Source organism: Silurus aristotelis (assembly GCF_946808225.1).
Source record: "Silurus aristotelis genome assembly, chromosome: 13".
Lineage (NCBI taxonomy): Eukaryota > Metazoa > Chordata > Actinopteri > Siluriformes > Siluridae > Silurus > Silurus aristotelis.
The window spans coordinates 22,682,449-22,701,318 of record NC_139586.1 but is presented as its reverse complement, the minus strand read 5'-3'; the positions used below and the strand labels follow the sequence as shown (position 1 = coordinate 22,701,318).

The window sequence follows — 18,870 nt, the reverse complement described above, 5'->3', positions numbered from 1 at the left end:
TGTGTGTTTGGAGGATTAGGGGTGAACTGGAAGGTGAACGCTTATATTTTTGTGTTCGTAAAACTCGGGGAACTTCGCCGTTGTGTGCAGAAAATAGTGAAAGATGAAAAGATGAATTTAGATCAGGATGAGGAAAAAGAAAGATGTTAAAAATGAAGGGAGAAAAAAGAGAGAGGTAGAGAGTTTGCTCTTAATCTTTGTGGTAGTGTGGTTGTGATGAAGTCCATCTCCATTTCATTTTTTCTTTTCTCGCCGTTTGTTTTGGTTCTGATAACAGTGCCTTCCTCCACATCTGTGGTGTGTATGTGTGTGTGTCAGATAGAGGACAATGTAAGGAAACAGGAATGAGGCAACTCGCAGGTGACTGTGAATCAGCTGTCTTTCTCTTTCACTCTGTCTCACAATCTCTCTCTCTCTTCCTTAAACTCTCTTTGTCTCAATTCAGTTCAGATTTCCTTATTGGCATGACAGAAAAAAACATTTTGTATTGTCAAAGCATTAAGAAAAACACACAAAAAAATGATTTGGAACATCTTAAAAACATATAAAACAACTAGCTTATGTACAGCAATAAAATTAGAACTAATAAAACAAAATATGAAATATATTAAAAAAAAAAAGAAAAGAAAAAAAACAGAAGTCATCTGCAAAATCCTGAACTTACAGTTGAAACAGTATCTACATGTAATGGATTTTGAGGTTCTTATTGGTTGGTTGTGTCTTGGTTGTTCTTCAGGAGTTGGCAAGATGCTACAAATCTGAAACGTTCTCCCTCAGTCAGTCTCTCTCTCTCTCTCTCTCTCTCGCTCTCTCTCTCTCTCTCTCTCTCTCCCTTGTGCATCGTTTTGGTGAAGATGTAGCTTTGTAGAAACTGTTAATAATCTGGTATAGTATGTGTTATATCATTATTATATTAAATTTTTTCCCACCATATTTGTAAAATGTCTTTTCCAGCATGAACAGTGCAGAACATGGTTGAGCTGATTGTGCTGTTCAGCTGCAGCTGTACATTTTGACAAAACACACACATCATTGGTGGTGGTGGTGGTAGTATTTGGGGGGGGGATTAGATGGGTATTGTGGTAAAAAATCCCACAAACAAATCAAGTAAATGTGATTGTGTGACTCTGCAGTAAAACAGTTTGAAATATAAATATAAAAGTTATGGATTTGTTTCATTTTGAGGTGACATTCCTCCCTAGTGTGCACTACAAGGTCACATCAAATGTACATCCAAACGAGCTGTTATATAATGACAACATCTCTCCTGCTGTGTGTGTGTGTGTGTGTGTGTGTGTGTGTGTGTGTGTGTGTGTGTGTGTGTGTTTTCACTGATAGTGTGAGTGAAGCGACCTCGGGCACCCGAGGGCTTTTAGACGTAGCATCTGGTGTATGTTGCGCAAAGTGTATTACAGTCCAGTGTAAAAGTTTGTGCACCCCTTAATGACAAACATGAGCATTCAGTCAACTTCCTTTAAGATAGAAGACAAAATCTGTATACGCATATTATTTTGATAAAGAAAAACAATAATCTAACTGGTGTACATTTTCTTTTTCTGTCTCGTGTCCATACCGTTTTCTCAGTTGCTTTAGAGCATTTCCTAAATCATTCTTAAAATATACCACAAAAGGATGACGTGCAAAAACATGTACCTTTAAAAAGTATTTGAGAACAAAGACAAAAGAACTCGTCATTTTAATGCCAAACAAGATCATTCACATGATTAGTGATGCTGTCGAAATACCAGTGCACGCTTTCAACCCAAACAAACCTTATTTCTCTTCTTTGTGTAAATGACATCACTACTGTAAACATTTTTGGCTTCCAATCGTGTACATGTTGATGAGTTACAGCCGTTTTATAAATGCTATTGAACAGCTAGGATCTGTGTTCATTTGTCTGGAATCACTTTTTTGACAGCTGCTTCATTTATTTAAATTACTCACAAATGCAATTATCATTTTGTGAAACTCAACCTCGTCTTAAAAAGAACAAATCTATACGAAAGCTGTTCACTTAAAAGTCATGGCACCCTGTCAAATAAGGAAGGTGCTCACCATTTAGACATCGTTTTTGTCCTCTCCAGCTCTTTTGGAGTTTCGGTGTGTGTGTGTATATGACTAAAACATGTTTGACTGATTGAGAAATGGGCAAGAAAATATTTAAATATTTCTTGACTTAAGGAAATCACGCTGAGCCTGCTCAGAAAAAATGATAAAGTCTTTCACTGAAATAATAGGGAACATGGAGTAACCTCTCATCAGGATCGTTTCAGACGAGTGCGTGAGCTGAAACTAAATGAGAGAATCAGGATAAGCCGGTTTGGTACATTAAAGATATCTGTACACAATGCACAAAGCTCTAAAACACATTTTTGCCCGGAAGCGTTTCAGCACACACGGCTGTGATGATATAATGATTGTTTATAAATGTGGGTTTAATGTATAATTAGCGATGAATTGCTTTGCAATTAAAATGTGCGATTATGTTAAAAAAAAAGTCACTAATCTTCTGAATAACATGGTAAAAAAAAAAAAAAAGTCACAAAAGAATTTGGACACCTGACATTTTCAGCCATATGTGGTTCTTCCCCACATGCCTGAACTTGAACTAAGCAATCCAAAACTTCTCCAGCACGACAATGCCCCTGTGCACAAAACCAGCTTCATGTAGATAAGGGGGTTGGAGTGTAAGATCTTTAGTGGTCTGCTATAGAGCTCTGACCTCGACCTTATTGACTTTACTGACACCCTTGTGTCTGAAAGAATCTCCACAAGTACACTCCAAAATCTAGTGAAACATCTTCCCAGAAGAGTGGAAATTATTAGAACAGCATGTAGGAATAAATGTGGAATGGGATGTTGAAAAAGCATATACAGTACCAATCTTATGCGCAAGTTTGTGGACACCTGCGCATAAGATTGGTATGAGTAGTTCATTTTATTCTTACCAGTTTGACTAAAACGCAAACACCAGCAAATATTTGTGTGTCCAACAGCATAATGTGATTAACTACAGTGAGTAACGTTTCTCTTTTTAACGTAACCTGCCTAAAATTGTACAGCATATGCAAAAAAAAAACAAATAAAGAAAATCGACCATGAGCCAAACTACAAAGAGAAGTCAGACAGAAGCAGAACAGCCCTGGATCCCAACGAAATTGGTTTATAAAGTTCTATGTCAAGTTCCAAAGATTTATTTTGTTTAAAGTGATGTGGAAAGCTCAGCAGAGTGAAGGTGAGGGGGTAGGATCTGTGGTGCTGATGATAAAGGTGTTATTGTGGTGTAAGGTTACACAGTGGCTCGGGCTGCCTGAAAACGCACGCTGACCACAATCAGGAGCTTTGTTTCCTCGCGTACTCCTCCATCTTGGCCTGATCAGATGGAGGAATGATGTTACAGGAAGCCGCCTGTCCATCAGCAGAGTTTCTCTTCACTTTCTGTTCGACTGCGCACCTGAAGATGAGGACAGAGAGGACAGGGGGACTTACAACCGGCTGGTATCTCACACGTGTTGAATTTCCATGTATAATAACACTTTAGGTCTAAATCAAATTAATTTAAATGAATTGTGTAAGTATAATTTAATGTGTGAATGTAAGTAGCATAGACAAATAGTAAATAGAGATCAGTTTTCCATGTGACTGAGCAGAACACACTTTTTGTGTCATTTCTATGTTTTCATCTTGCAAGCTACAGTATAAAAGCAGTGGCAGCAGATGAATAAACCCATTTAAAATCACACATTCAGATAAAACCTGACACAGACATTGATCTATGAGCTCCATGTTTTTTTTTTTTTTTAACTAGTTTTTACATGAGTTCTAACTGACCTCTGGATGACCTATTTGACCCCCATATAAACTAAAAAGATAAAATCTGACCTCCATGTGGCCTGCAGATGACCTATCTGAACCCTATGTGACCTCTAGATCAGTGCTCCCCAACCCCTGGAAGAGAGAATACATAACTTACATTATTTCCGTTTTATTTATTATCTGATTCTGAACGATGTTTTATTTTGGAAAATTACCGGATTCTCTCCTAAACATCTGTCTATGACTCACTCTTGATGCATGTCGAGATGCCGCGGTCACATGTCTTACCTCCATCCGCTACCTTCTTAAAGGGGCTGCTAACACAAAATACATTACCGCTAAATTAAAACCCCCAAGCTAGCAAAATAAACAAAAAATAAATAACACAGTGGATTCACGTTTATTATTATATTTAGAAAATACCAGTTTTTATGCCGGTCGTATCTTTTTATTTTGTTGTATTTATCCGCCACACCTTTAAGGCCGGGCCGTGAAAATATTGTCTGACATTAAACCGGACCGTGGCGCAAAAAAGGTTGGGGACCGCTGCTCTAGATGACCTACCTGACCCCTATGTGACCTGTAGATTAACTTTTTGAACAGTTTTGTGACCTCTGTCTGACCCCCCTATAAGGCATTTCGATAAACTACCTGGTCCCTATGTGACCCCCTATATGACCTATCCAACCCCATCTGACGTCTATGTGACCCCATGTGACCTCTAGATGACCTATCTGACCCTTGTGTGACATGTAGATAAACTTTTTGGCCTTATTTTGTGACCTCTGTCTAACCCCTTTGTGGTGTCTTACCAGACCCCCGTTTGACCTTAACATGACATATCTGACCCCTATGAGACCTCTAGATGACTTATAAGGCCCCCTATGTGACCCCACGTGACCTCTAGATGACCCATTTTACCCTTAAGAAACCTGTAGATTAACATTCTGACTTGATTCTGAGAGTACCTTTGCCTCACCTCATTACGATTTGCATCGTAATGAATCCTATGTGGCCTGTAGATTATCAGACCCCCATCTGACCTCTGCAGGACCTATGTGTCTGCTATCAGACCTATAGTATCTCACCTCAGTTTGACCAGATAGCAAAATAGCCAGAACTAATACCACCACAAACATTTCATTATGAATATAATTCACGTTTCAGGGCAGAGTTTTAAGTTTAAAAGGTGCTTTGATGTGAAGCTGCTACAGTAAGTAAGTAAGTAAATAAATAAAAAAGTATGTTCACAGAGCCTAATGACCTGTTACAGCTTCAAACAATACTGACAACACATGGAGAGAAACAATTATCTTCTATTTTTAATCATGAGCAGATTGAGCACTGATAAACCACACATATATTACTAGATAACTATAAACCACATATGCTGGATGGATGAGATTAATAAAGTGTCTGTGTAAATAGAACTGTTATGTGCTTGTATAGTTTAATGCAGGAAATGACATTACTGATGCATATCAGATTTGCATCTTTTGCAAACAGTGGCATTGTTCATAACCTTTCAATGGAGCATACGCACATACGCACAGACACACACAGACACACACAAACACACACAAACACACACAAACACACACAAACACACACAAACACACACAAACACACACAAACACACACACACTCTTTCCGGTAAGACATTAAGTGATGGAGCCGGAAAGCAGAGCTGTGCTTTTTAACTGATCTCATCAAGATCGTTTTTATCTTGGAAAGTCCATCCAGGAGCTGGAGGAGATGTACACGGGGGCTGTTCAGTGGCCCATGATCTACTGTTTGATCACTACAAGCTTTTACTATTATAAATTAATCATATCATGCATTGTAGGATTAAACAGTAAAAAAAAAAAAGAAAAAGTGGCAGAAATACATCTGTTGGTCTATAAAAAAATTCATATGTTGATCAGACTGATTGATATTATTAACTTTGACTTATCCACAGTCTTCTTCTTCTTCCATTAGGGGTCGCCACAGCGGATCATCCATCTTCATCCCCCCCTGTCCTCCACATCTGCCTCTGTCACCCCGACTACCTGCATGTCTTCCCTCACCACATCCATAAACCTCCTCCTTGGCCTTTCTCTTTTCCTTCTTCCTGGTGGCTCTATCCTCAGCATTCTCCTACCTATTATACCCCATGTCCCTCCTCTGCACATGTCCAAACCATCTCAATCTCGCCTCCCTCACCATGTCTCCAAAACGTCCTACATGCGCTGTACCTCTAATAAACTCATTTCTAATCCTGTCCATCGTCGTCACTCCCAACAAAAACCTCAACATCTTCAGCTCCATCTCCTGTCTTTTACTCAATGCCACTGTCTCTAATCCATACAACATCGACTTATCCACAGTATTAAGCTTTAAAGTTGAATATATATATATTTAAAAGACTTTTATACTACTTTACTCACAAATCACTTTATTATGAAAACCACATTTATAGCATTAGGAAGACGCCCATATCCACAGCAAGTTACAGTTGTACTGTATATACAAGCAGTGGAGTGTTTTTAAGGGTTTTTTGATGGTTCAGAAGCAGCTTGGTGGTGTATGGATTTGAACTCACACCCTTTCAATGAGAAATCCAATGACTGACCAGTTTGCTACCACTTCCTACCCACAATAATAATAATACTGGGTAGAGCCAGCTTCCATTCTCCATGGCATGATGGAGAATATCCACCAGATATGAAACTCATTCCTTTGGGATTCTGCTCCACGTTGAGGTAAAAACATCATGCGATTCAACCACAATCCAAAGATATTGTACTGGATTCAGATCCGATGACTGGAAAATCCTATTGAACTGCTCTGGGATGAAATGGATCGCAAGGTCAAAAAGAAATCTCCAACTAGTGAAGATTGTGACCACCTTTGGCAAGAGGCATGGCAATTTTTCAGCTGATTGTTTGGAGAAGCTGTTATTCATGCTAAGGTAGGATATTTTTAGTAAAAATAAGGTTGGATCTGTACATTTATAGAATAGTTTGGTCACAGTTAATCTTTGTACTGTTAAATGACCAAGCTTGTTGCATAGAAACAAAAGGAACTAGGTGTCTCCAAACTTTCGATTTTTTTAATTAAATGAAGACTACATTTACTGTATATATTTACAGGGGAGTGGTAGCTCAGTGTTGGGTTTTTGATCGGAAGGTCTGGGTTTCAAAGCCCAGTAACGCCAAGCTGCCACTCTTGGGCCCTAGAGCAAGGCCCTGAACCCTCTGTGCTCCAGGGGTGGTGTATCGTGGCCGACCCTGTGCTCTGACCACAGCTTCTAAGCAAGCTGGGATATGCGAAGAAAGAATTTAACTGTGCTGTAATGTATATTTGACAAATAAAGGCTATTCTATTCTTCTTCTAACCACAAATCCTATATACAGATGGTCCTGGAGTTACGATGGTTCGACTTACGCTTTTTCGATCTTACGATGACGTTAGCGATACGACAAAATTGTAAAAATATAAAAAATTTCGGGAACAGGCACAGGCAGCAGCACACGGTGTGCGACATGTTGGATGTGCAGCTGGAATGAGATGCCGCACTCTTGCTAGCGGTCGACAGAGTAAATTTGCCTCAGTGTGTATTTCTTTCTGTTTCAAACGGGTTAAAACTGCAATTATTGTGATAAAAGCAATGTCTTCCAAGCGCCCAAGTATGTCTCCTCTTGTAGTGAAAAAAGTAGAGGAAAGCCATCAGTTTAAAGCAGGAAAATAAAAAATTACAAATCAGCATAAAGCAAGATGGGCTGTCACAGTCATAGCACCGTCTTCGACTTCGATATTTTTGACTTACGATGTCGTCGTCGTAACGTATCTCCGTCTGTAATTCCGTTATTAATTATATAATTATAGTATTCCATATTATACAGCATTGGAACAGTATGGAATACTATAATTATATAAATTATAGTATTCCATACTGTTCCAATGCTGTACAATATTAAACACCATTTCAAACAGTGTCCTTGTTTTCAAGGACCGGATGTATGGCGGAGAGTGTGTACCATGGGAACAGTTTGTTCTTTTGTACAAAAGAAGTGCGTGCGTATGACCCAATTCTTGAATCTCGGATAACTTGTGAAACCCGGAGCTAAAAAAAAAACCTACTAATTGCAGCAGCAGGCTATAATTTCCCCTCTTTAGGCCACTCGGATGTAAAATGCGTGATTGAGTGTCAGTTTCCATAAAAAGATGTGAAAAGAAATGAGTCAGGGACGACATATCAGCCTTAAAAATGGTCAGGGATGAGGTTTATGTAAGCCTTACATATGATTAGCTCTGCACTGAAAGGGCAAATATAAATGTCTCTTTTTTTGTAAAAAAAAATAATAATAATAATAAAATCTAAGTTGCTCCAGTGTGCTATTTATGCTTCTACAAGCAGTGCTAATGTTTTATTTTTTTTAAATGTCAATGCTTGTTGACAATAGTTTGGTTAATTTGGCAGGAGGAAACAGCAAGTAAAGCTGTATTCCTTCACACCATGTAACTCAAGCTTGAGCTCTGAAACCCAAAGCTCTGTGAACATCACCAAGTACAACCACAAAATTAATGCAGCCAGGAATGCAAATCTTTAACCCAACAAGGAAGTACAGTCTACTGATAATTTTTTAACAATGCCTCCAGCGTGATATTTAAAACACACGCTTTTCCATCTCAGCTCAGGTTGCTCGCTTTTGTGAATGCCCAGAAACGTACTAATAAGAGACTCGACCAGCCACCATTTCAACATATCGTTCTTCCATTAACCCAGTTTTTTGTTAATAGACTAGCATATCTAAAAAAAATCATCAGGCTTCAGGTGAACACATTTGGCACACAATGCTAAACTGGAGGCTCCTATTAGCCTTAGCAACATTATCCTCATACATTCTGGCAATTAGGGTGTAGTGTATTCTCACTGTGTAATTTGTGTGTGTTGACTCGCTGCAGGATGTGTGTTTGTGTGCAGTGTTGTCTCACTGTGTTGCATGTCTTGTTTAGTTTTGTCTTAATGTGTTAAGTGACTTGTGTAGTTCTGTCTCAATGTGTTATACGTTGCTATGTTACGTCTTGTGTGCAGTTTTGTCTTAATGTGTTACGTGTATCTTGTGTGTAGTTTTAATTCACTATTTTATGCGCTAAGTTATGACGTGTTGTGTGTAATCTTGTCTCAATGTGTTTTGTGAATCTTGTGTGTAGTTTTGTTTCACTGTTATGCGTCTTGTGTGTAATTTTATGTCTCTGTGTTGTGTATGCCTTTTGTTATTGTGTCTCAATGTGTCATGTGTGTCTTGTGTAGCTTTGTCTCACTGTGTGTGTTACTTTGTTAGTTTTTTCTCACTGTGGAGTGTGTGTTTTATGTGTCTTGTCTCACAGCAAGATGTGTGCTATTTTGTGTGTCCTGTCTCACTATGGCATGTGTGTTTTAGTAATGTTTGTGGTTTTTACTTAATTCGGGATGTGTTTGTTCTCTCTGTGTGTAGTGTTGTCTCGTTGTGTGATGTGCTTGTTGTGTTGTGAGTGCCGTCTCGATTTGTGTTGTGCTTGTTGTGTTGTGAGTGCCGTCTCGCTGTGTGATGTGCGTGTTGTGTTGTGAGTGCCCTCTCGCTGTGTGATGTGCGTGTTGTGTTGTGAGTGCCCTCTCGCTGTGTGATGTGCGTGTTGTGTTGTGAGTGCCCTCTCGCTGTGTGATGTGCGTGTTGTGTTGTGTGTGCCGTCTCGATTTGTGATGTGCATGTTGAGTCGTGAGTGCCCTCTCGCTGTGTGATGTGCGTGTTGTGTTGTGAGTGCCGTCTCGATTTGTGATGTGCTTGTGTTGTGCCGTATCGCTGTGTGATGTGCTTGTTGTGTTGTGAGTGTCGTCTCGCTGCATGATGTGCTTGTTGTGTTGTGAGTGCTGTCTCGATTTGTGATGTGCTTGTTGTGAGTGCCGTCTCACTGTGTGATGTGCGTGTTGTGAGTGCCGTCTCACTGTGTGTAGCACTGTTTGGTTTGCTGACACGCTGTTGTGGCTCTTTGGGGGAGAAATGTGGGCCGAGTGGGCGGACTTTGGGCAGGACCCCACCTCCTGTGTCATCACCAGCCGAGCGCGGAGTTGTGGTCTGGACAGTGACATCACTGTGGGAAGAGTCAAAGAGAAATGAGACTGTAGCAGCAGATCAGATTCACTTAGAAAATGATCAAGTTTTCTATTCAACATGATATCAATTATACATATTACAATGTTTGTTGATTAAGTGTAACTTGAACACAACAAGCCTAGAGTAATATATATTTCTTAATTATTTTGTGATACAGCTGAGGGAATTTCCATGTTTCAACGTTCCTGAACACATCCAGATGTTTTACCAGTAATTCCATTTGCATAATATTTTGATATTCAAAAACCAACATGCTCTACCATAGTCATGCAACCTGAAGCCTGTAAATAACTTGTATCACTTACTTAATAGAAAGGATTCTCAGTATAAATAGATCGTTTGCAATTACTCATAGTATTTGTATTTTTTTTTTAATTTTGTCTCATATTTAATGCATTAGAAGTTTTCCCACATACAGCTTTAAACATGGACCGAGTTCCTTTTCTAATAATACAAATGCTGATCATTAAAGAGGTAGCTGTTTACGCCACTACTTAATATATAAAATAAAAATAAATAAATACACTCTGGAGATCAAACTGCGATGTGTGTATATGTACAGGGTTTTACAATAATCACTAAAAGGTGAGGATCATTTTAGTTCAAATGTAGACACTAAGTTACTGTAAAAACTTTCTTTCGGCTTCTCCTATTAGGGGTCGCCACAGCGGATCATCCGAATTCGTGATCCGCATGTTCGATTTGGCACGTTTTTACGCTGCATGCCCTTCCTAACGCAACCCTCCCCATTTATCCGGACTTGGGACCGGCACTGTCCCCAGTGCACTGGCTTGTGCAACCATAATGGCTGGGTTTGGTTCCCTGACCGGGGATCGAACCCGGGCTGCGGCGGTGAGAGTGCCGAATCCTAACCTACATGCTTAAATATACGTGATTGTATTCAATGTGTACAAGATTGTAATCTATATTTGTAATACATCGGGTGTCCCATTTATTCAGCCCCAGCTAAGAAAAAAGCAACCTCGGTTTACAAGACCGACGCCTTGCCACTTGGCCATCACGCCATGACATGCCAGTTCACTGTGACAGTTATGCAAATATTTATTTTTAAGGTTTGTCCTAATTTTTGAAGTAAAAATAAAGAATATCTGCATGATTTTATACTAAAATACTAAACAGTCAAATCTATTGCACTATTTTGTCTGTAAATTAGAATGGAGATGTTCCTTAAATAAAATGCTTATCCTTTATAAATAATGATATAAATAATATATTCTAGTAAGAATGTACCATGCGTGCAAACTTCAGACGAATGCCAGCTTTTTGCCGCCAAATCACCTGGTGGTTACTTTAAACACAATGGTTCAAGGCACAACATAATGACCACGCTTTATTAATACAATCCTGCACTTTATTATCCGGCTGCTTCGGGTTAATAAGTGGTGGCCATGCCTTATTTTATTAAGAAGTGAAGTCACCCACAAAGATTTGTAGTTTTGTAACACAGACATTCCAGTGATCCATCGCTTTATATAACCGATCATTAAGATCTATATGTGATGCGATTCTACCAGTAGACTTTACGTATCCTGATTCCTAAGACAGTAGTGTTAATTTGAAACCTCTCGGTCTGCCTGTCAACAGCACAGAGGCTAAAGACATAGTGACAGAGTGAGTGAGCCGGGTAGAGATCAATAGGCTCTTTGTTCCAAGGCTTTTTGAAAGGCAAGTCACAGACACGCCGCATAAAATGCTGAGTCAATGTCCAGTGTGTGTGTGTGTGTGTGTGTGTGTGTGTGTGTGTGTGTGTGTGTGTGTGTGTGTGTGTGTGTGTGTGTGTGAGTGAAAGAGAGCGAGAGAGAGAGCGAGAGAGAAAGAAAGAGAGAGAGAGAGAGAGAGACCACAGTTTAATAGCTTAAAGTGACTGTTATATTTACAGTTATTTCGAGAGATCAGCTACAGTAATGAGATCTCAGGTAGCAGGTGTGTATGTGTGCAAAACTGATAACAGAAAAAAGTTTGTCAATGAGGTAATTATGCAATGCCACCATAAACTGATTAAGCTGCTCGTAGTTACTCAATAAAGAAAACACAAGAAATGAAACTTAGTGCCTCGTTTGAAGTTAAAGGTGTGTGTGTGTGTGTGTGTGTGTGTGTGTGTGTGTGTGTCTCATGAGCAGGAAGTGAGATTTATATATCGGCAGCACTGATTTAAACATCCGGTTGCCAATTAACGTACCATCAAGTGTATACACTGAGCACCTTTGACCATGGAGTGCAACTTTAAGCTTATTATTTCCCTATTTCTAGATGGAAAAGATGCAGGAAAGATCCTGGAGAGTGGGCAGGGGAGCACCAATGATTTTTTTCTGCCTTGATAAAGGGTAAATGTCCATGATAGAGGGGAGAGAGATTCCGATGATCTTCTCAGCTGTCCTCACTTTCCTCTGTAGGGACTTGCGGTCCGAGACGGTGCAGTTCCCAAACCAGGCAGTGATGCAGCTGCTCAGGATGCTCTCAATGGTCCCTCTGTAGAACATGGACAGGATGGGGGGAGGGAGGTGGGTTTTCCTCAGCCTTCTCAGAAAGTAGAGACGCTGCTGGGCTTTCTTGGTGATTGGGCTGGTGTTGAGTGACCAGGTGAGGTTGTCTGCCAGATGAACACCAAGGAATTTGGTGCTCTTGACGATCTCCACTGAGGATCCATCAATAATCAGTGGAGATTGGTCTCTCTGTGCTCTCCTGAAGTCCACAACCATCTCTTTCTGACTCGTCGTTCTTGCTGATTAGACCCACCACGGTCGTGTCATCAGCGAACTTGATGATGTGGTTCGAGCTGTGCATTGCTACACAGTCGTGAGTCAGCAGAGTGAACAGCAGTGGGCTGAGCACACAGCCCTGGGGGGCCCCAGTGCTCAGTGTCGTGGTGGTGCTGGTGATGCTGTTCTCGATCCTAACTGACTGAGGTCTCCCAGTCAGGAAGTCCAGGATCCAGTTACAGAGGGAGGTGTTCAGGCCCAGAAAGTTCCACTTCTCGATCAGGTGCTGAGGAATGATTGTGTTGAATGCTGAGCTGAAGTCAATGAACAGCATTCGTACATACGAGTCCTTGTTATCCAGGTGGGTGAGGGCCAGATGGAGGGTTGTGGAGATAGCATCGTCCGTGGAATGGTTTGTACGATACGCAAACTGCATGGGGTCCAGGGAGGGTGGAGGCTGTGTCTTAATGTGCCTCATGACGAGCCTCTCGAAGCACTTCATCACGATGGGTGTGAGTGCGACGGGACGATAGTCATTGAGGCAGGAGACAGAAGACTTCTTCGGCACGGGAACAATGGTCGTTGTCTTGAGGCACGTGGGAACAACGTTGCTGCTCAGGGAGATGTTGAAGATGTCAGTGAGGACATCTGCTAGCTGTTCTGCACATTCCCTGAGCACTCTGCCAGGAATGTTGTCTGGTCCAGCAGACTTCCGTGGGTTAACTCTGCATAGAGTTTTCCTCACTTAGGCTGTGGTTAGACAGAGCACCTGGTCAGTGGGAGGAGGGATGGTCTTCCTTCTTGCCACTTTGTCCCCTGATCTGAAGGCAGAGTCTCTTTGTTTCAGCAGCGCACGCACATTTGCAGTCATCCACAGTTTCTGGTTGGAGCGTGTAGTGATGGTCTTGGAGATGGTCACATCATCAACGCATTTGTTGATGTAGCTGGTCACCGATGATGTGTACTCCTCCAAGTTGATGGAATCGCTGTTGGTTGCAGCCTCTCTAAACATGTCCCAGTCAGTGCACTCAAAACAGTCCTGAAGAGCAGAAGTGGCTCCTTCTGGCCAGGTTTTCACCTGTTTCAGAACCGGTTTAGAGCGTCTGATGAGCGGTCTGTATGCTGGAATTAACATAACAGAGCAGTGGTCTGAGAATCCGAGATGGGGGCGGGGCTCCGCACGATACGCGCCGGGGATGTTTGTGTAAACAAGATCCAGCGTGTTCGCTCCTCTTGTTGCAAAGTCCACATGCTGATGGAGTTTAGGAAGCACAGTCTTGAGATTCGCATGGTTGAAATCTCCAGCGATAATAAACAATCCGTCGGGGTGAGCATTCTGCAGGTCGCGGTAGCGCCGTAGAGTTCACACAGTGCCTCCTTAGCATTAGCACTGGGAGGAATGTACACTCCGACGATGAATATAGTTGTGAATTCCCGTGGTAAATAAAAAGGTCTGCATCTAACAGTCACAAACTCCACTAGCGATGAGCGGTAGCATTAAAACGAGCACAGAGTTCTTATACCATTCCGTGTTGATATAAACACACACGCCACCACCGCGAGTCTTACCGCACAGAGCTGCGTTTCTGTCGGCTCGAAACACGGTTAGTCCGTCTAGCTGGATGGCGGCTTCCGGAACTCTGTCGCTGAGCAACGTCTCCGTGAAAACAAAGACGCAACAGTCTCTAAACTCTCGCCGTGTGGTTCGCTGGAGTCGGATGTAGTCCAGTTTATTATCCAGGGAGCAGACGTTGGAAAGAAAAATGGACGGGATAGCCGGCTGGCTAGGGTTAGCATTTAGCCTAGCACGGACACCCCCCGCTTGCCGCGCTTCCGCTTCCTCGAACAGTGCTTTCAACGTCTCCTCTCCCGGCCACCGGCATCAGGTAACACCGAGGTCTGGGGGCCTAGTCTTTGTGGCCGAGGTCGCAGCAAGCCGAGGTCGCGAAGGTTGTTGATAAGATCATCATGCAGATTGTTGGTTGCATGATGCCTGTACCGTAGCAGTGTCTGGTGGTCGTACACATGAACACAGCTGACTCTGGTGTCCATGTATTGTGAAGGGTCGTGCTAAATATGGTGAAAGCACCATTTTTGGATCCGGAGAGGCCGCTGCGAGCTACTGCCGCACCGCGCCTACCAAAATGGTAGTTTCCGAAGTTCTCCACGGATAACACAGGACTGTCGGATATTGGAGGAGTCCAATGAGCGTAGTATCATCTGCAAATTTGAGGAGTTTAACAGTTGGGTCACTTGATGTGCAGTTGTTAGGATAGAGGGAGAATAGCAGTGGGGAGAGGACACACCCCTGAGGAGCGCCAGTGCTGACTGTCTGGAAACTGGAGGTAACCCCGCGCAGTGTCACCTGTTTCCTGCCTGTCAGGAAGCTGGTGATCCACTGACAGATGGCAGGAGTTTGTAGTGGAGAATTTCTAGAATTATTGTATTAAAACCTAATTGAAGTTAACAATCAGAATCCGGGCATATGTCTCTAAACAGTCAATGTGTTGCAGAATGTAGTGAGGCCCATGTTGACTGCGCCATCCACCGATCTGTTTGCTCGGTAGGCAAACTGTAGGGGATCCAGCAGCTGTTCTGTTACATCTGTTAGGTGGGCCAATACCAGCTGCTCATAGGTCTTCATGAAGACAGATGTCAGAGCGACAGGCCTCAAGTCCAGTGATGCAGGGTTTCTTGGGGACCGGGATGATGGTGGAGAGTTAAATGCAGGAGGGGACTTTACACAGCTCCAGTGATCCGTTAAAGATATGGGTGAAGATAGGAGTCAGTTGGTCAGCACATGCTTTGAGACAGGAGGGGGAGACACCGCCTGGGCTGGGGGCTTTTCTGGTCTTCTGTCTCTGGAAGAGCCGATTCACATCCTCTTCACAAATCGTGAGTGTGACTTGAGTGCTGGGAGGAGTTGTTAGAGGGGTTCCCAGAGGTGTGATGGGGGCAGACAATGGGCTGGGGTGGATAAAGGGTTTGAAGATATTGTTCTCAAACCTGCAGTAGAAGGTGTTGTGGTCATCAGCCAAGTCTTTGTTTGCTTCAGTGAGGAGGGGTGGTCTCCTGTAGTTTGTGATATCTTGCAGGCCTTTCCACACTGATGCAAGATCGTAAGCAAAAAAAACCACTTTTCAGCTTTTCAGAGTAGCTTCTTCTGGCTATTCTGACCTTTGTCAGTAGGTTCCTGGCCTGCTTATACTATAGGCTTTGTCCTCCCCTCTGTAGGCATCATCCTTAGCATGTCAAAGTTTGGCTGTTAATAGATAGATATATCTATATATCTATCTAACTATGAACATGCCCCAAAGTTGTCTTATGTTCAAATTAATTTGGGTAAAGATAATAAACTAAATGCTTGAACTATAGCACCATCATATTGTTTTCTGAGCTCAATTATCTCAATTGCCTGAGTAGAGGCACAGAGAACTACCTGTTGGAAATTAAATTCGCTTCGGAGGAATGTTTACTTTCATCTTTACTATTCCTTGTTTTAGATAAGGTTGAGGAGCTGGAGAAAAGGAATACTTACTATAAATATTGTCTGCAATCATCATCATCATCATTATAAGATTGAGATCCCAATAAAAGCATTACAAGAGTGTGTGTGTGTTTGTGTGTGTGTGTGTGTGTGTGTGTGTGTGTGTGTGTGTGTGTGTGTGTGTGTGTGTGTGTGTGTGTCACCTGTGTGAATGAGCGTTCATGTCTGATCCTACTGATCCCTGAGATGAGCGACAAACGGAATCTGGGGGGGGGGGGGGGGGGAACAAATATCACAATTAAAATGGAAAGTGTCGCGTTCCCGTATTCCATCAAGATAATCAGAGTATTTCAACACAGTATATAATATCATTAATGAATTCCACTGTGTTGTAAAACACCCGAATATGGCTTATCAAAAACCTTATCAGGCATGTGCGCACTCACGTACACACAGCCATTTCTTGCTTTGCTGCAGGAGTGTAAAGTCTTTAATTATTAGCAAAGAAGTTTAGAGGCTAAACCCATCAAGGAAAAAGGAGGCAAAGAAGATGACGACAATGAAGAGGTTGAGGACCTGGCCGAACCATAATGCACTCCGAAGTGAATAAGGAGTAATTTAACATAAGCCGACTCTTAGAACTGCCAAAAATATCTACATACCAGAATGAAAAAGACTTGAGTAATTCATAGTAATGGCACTGATCCAATATTCAGGATTAAGCATCAAGCACTGGTTTAAATATATATATATATAAATTAACACAGGAAATCCTCATTTATAGGGAGCAAGGTTTTAGGAAAGCTCAGATACACTATATGAACAAAAGTCTGTGGATACCTGACCATAAGATGCATACAGTATGTGCTTTTTGAACATCCCATTCCATCTTTAGTCCCCATTCTATTCTTCTTCTGTGTGCCGTTATAATAAACCCCACTATTCTGAGAAGATGTTTCTCTACAACTTGTGGAGTGTGCTTGTATAGATTTGTGCTTATTCAGCCCCAAAGGCTTTAGTAAAGTCAGGTACTAATATAGGTGAGGAGACCTGAGGTGCAGTGTTCCAATTCATCCAGAATGTGTTAAATAGGGTTGAAGTCAGAGCGCTATATCAGGTCACTCAAGATCTTCCACTCCAACTTATGTAAACCAGCTGGTATTGTGATCAGGAACATTGTCATGATGGTTTGGGTCTCCTAGTTCAAATGAAGGGAAAATGTAATTCGACCATATTCAAAGACATCCTATAGAATTGTGTGCCTTAAACATTGTGGTAACAGTTTGGGGAGGAAGCACATATTGCTGGAAAAGTCAGATGTCCCAATATGTTTGTCAATACAGTAGTGTACACATAGCAAAAAGCTTATAGCTGTCTGGCCAAAGAATGTATATAGAGAGGCACCTGGCTTATAGAGTACCAGTGAACTTGAACACAATAAAAAAAAATATATATATAAATTGAATTTACCTTGCTAGAAGGCTAAGGCTTTGTCCAATATGAACATAAAATTTGAACCAGACAGTAAGTGTCAAATTCTAGCTCATAGTAATTAAATTGAGAGGGGTTAAGGGGCTTTTCTGTAATATGTACTTTACAACACATTGAGATTCTTTCTTCCCATATCCCAACGATGTTAGGAAGCTGGGGTCAGAGTGCAGGGTCAGCCAGGATACAGGGTTAAGGGCCTTGCTTAGGGGCCCAAGAGTGTCAGCTTGGAGATACTGGGAGTTGACCCCCCGACCTTTCGATCAGTAACTCAGAGCATTAACAACTGAGCTACCACTTTTCTAGCAGTTCATTCACTTTCATTAAAATCCATCCATCCAGCAATCCATCCATTCATCCAGCCATCGATCTTTCCATCTGTCTGTCCGTCTATCCACCCATCATTACTTTAATATTTACATTTACATTGCACTGCAAGTTGTATTCTGTATATAACTATGTTTGTGACGAATAAAATCTTAAATCTTAATAGTGGTGAATTGTAGCTTCTACCACTGTAGCAGCAATTTGGAAATCGCAAACACCATTAGAGCCGAAACCCCTCTTTCAGAACCATATATTGACATGAAAACTTGGAAAATCTTCATCTTAAAGCAAGAAAACCTAAAAAATCACATTTATAGTGTTTTTTTATTTAGTTTCACTTCTACATGTTGAGCTATGAGTCTTAAATAATATAATAATAAAGGTCTCAAACATGCAAATTCCATGTTGGGGAATCAGTTCAGTTCAGGTCACTCACAGACATGAAAGCACATCACTGCAATCCCAAAGCCCATCTGGACAGGAAACTGAGAGCAGGAGGAAATTAAACTTGATCTCACACAAAAAAAAAAAAAAAAACAACAAACCGACTTCATCTCCAGCTGGTTTACCACAGTACACACACCCTCTCACATTCACACACTCTCTCTATACTTTTCTATACGAGTCGTTGTGTTGTAATTTGCCAGTCTCATTGCTGTGGTTATAGTTTATAATTATACCACAGTGCTTACAGATTCTGGATTCTGATTGGTCAGAAGGTGTTGAGTAATTTTATCTATCCTTTTATAGTAGTAGGAAACTCTGGCACTAATTCCAGATAAAGCATGTACTGTATATAAATTCACTTGCTTTCTGTACTTGCCCTTGCCCTTTTGTAGTTAAAAAAAATATTAAACACAAAAAAAAACCACACAAAAAGATGTTCTGT

The 18,870-nt window shown here is 41.4% G+C and overlaps 1 protein-coding gene and 1 long non-coding RNA gene across 3 annotated transcripts in view; both read right to left on the bottom strand.

Annotated features, from left to right (window-relative positions):
* Positions 1 to 436: 436 nt before the first annotated feature.
* Positions 437 to 1,651, bottom strand: LOC310736130. Its single transcript, XR_014536468.1, has 2 exons — positions 873 to 1,651; positions 437 to 810 (listed from the first exon to the last, which is right to left on the bottom strand). It is a non-coding gene; the product is annotated as an uncharacterized lncRNA (long non-coding RNA).
* Positions 1,652 to 2,896: 1,245 nt separating this feature from the next.
* The window catches only part of armc9 (armadillo repeat containing 9), a 43,662-nt gene continuing 27,688 nt past the window's right edge, over positions 2,897 to 18,870 (bottom strand). For both annotated transcript variants that reach the window (XM_083559166.1, XM_083559167.1), the window contains 3 exons: positions 16,370 to 16,430; positions 9,791 to 9,936; positions 2,897 to 3,457 (listed from right to left, as the gene is read on the bottom strand). In XM_083559166.1, the coding sequence (XP_083415292.1) occupies positions 3,435 to 3,457; positions 9,791 to 9,936; positions 16,370 to 16,430 (230 nt within the window). In that variant the 3' untranslated portion in view covers positions 2,897 to 3,434. The remainder of the gene's footprint in view (positions 3,458 to 9,790; positions 9,937 to 16,369; positions 16,431 to 18,870) is intronic.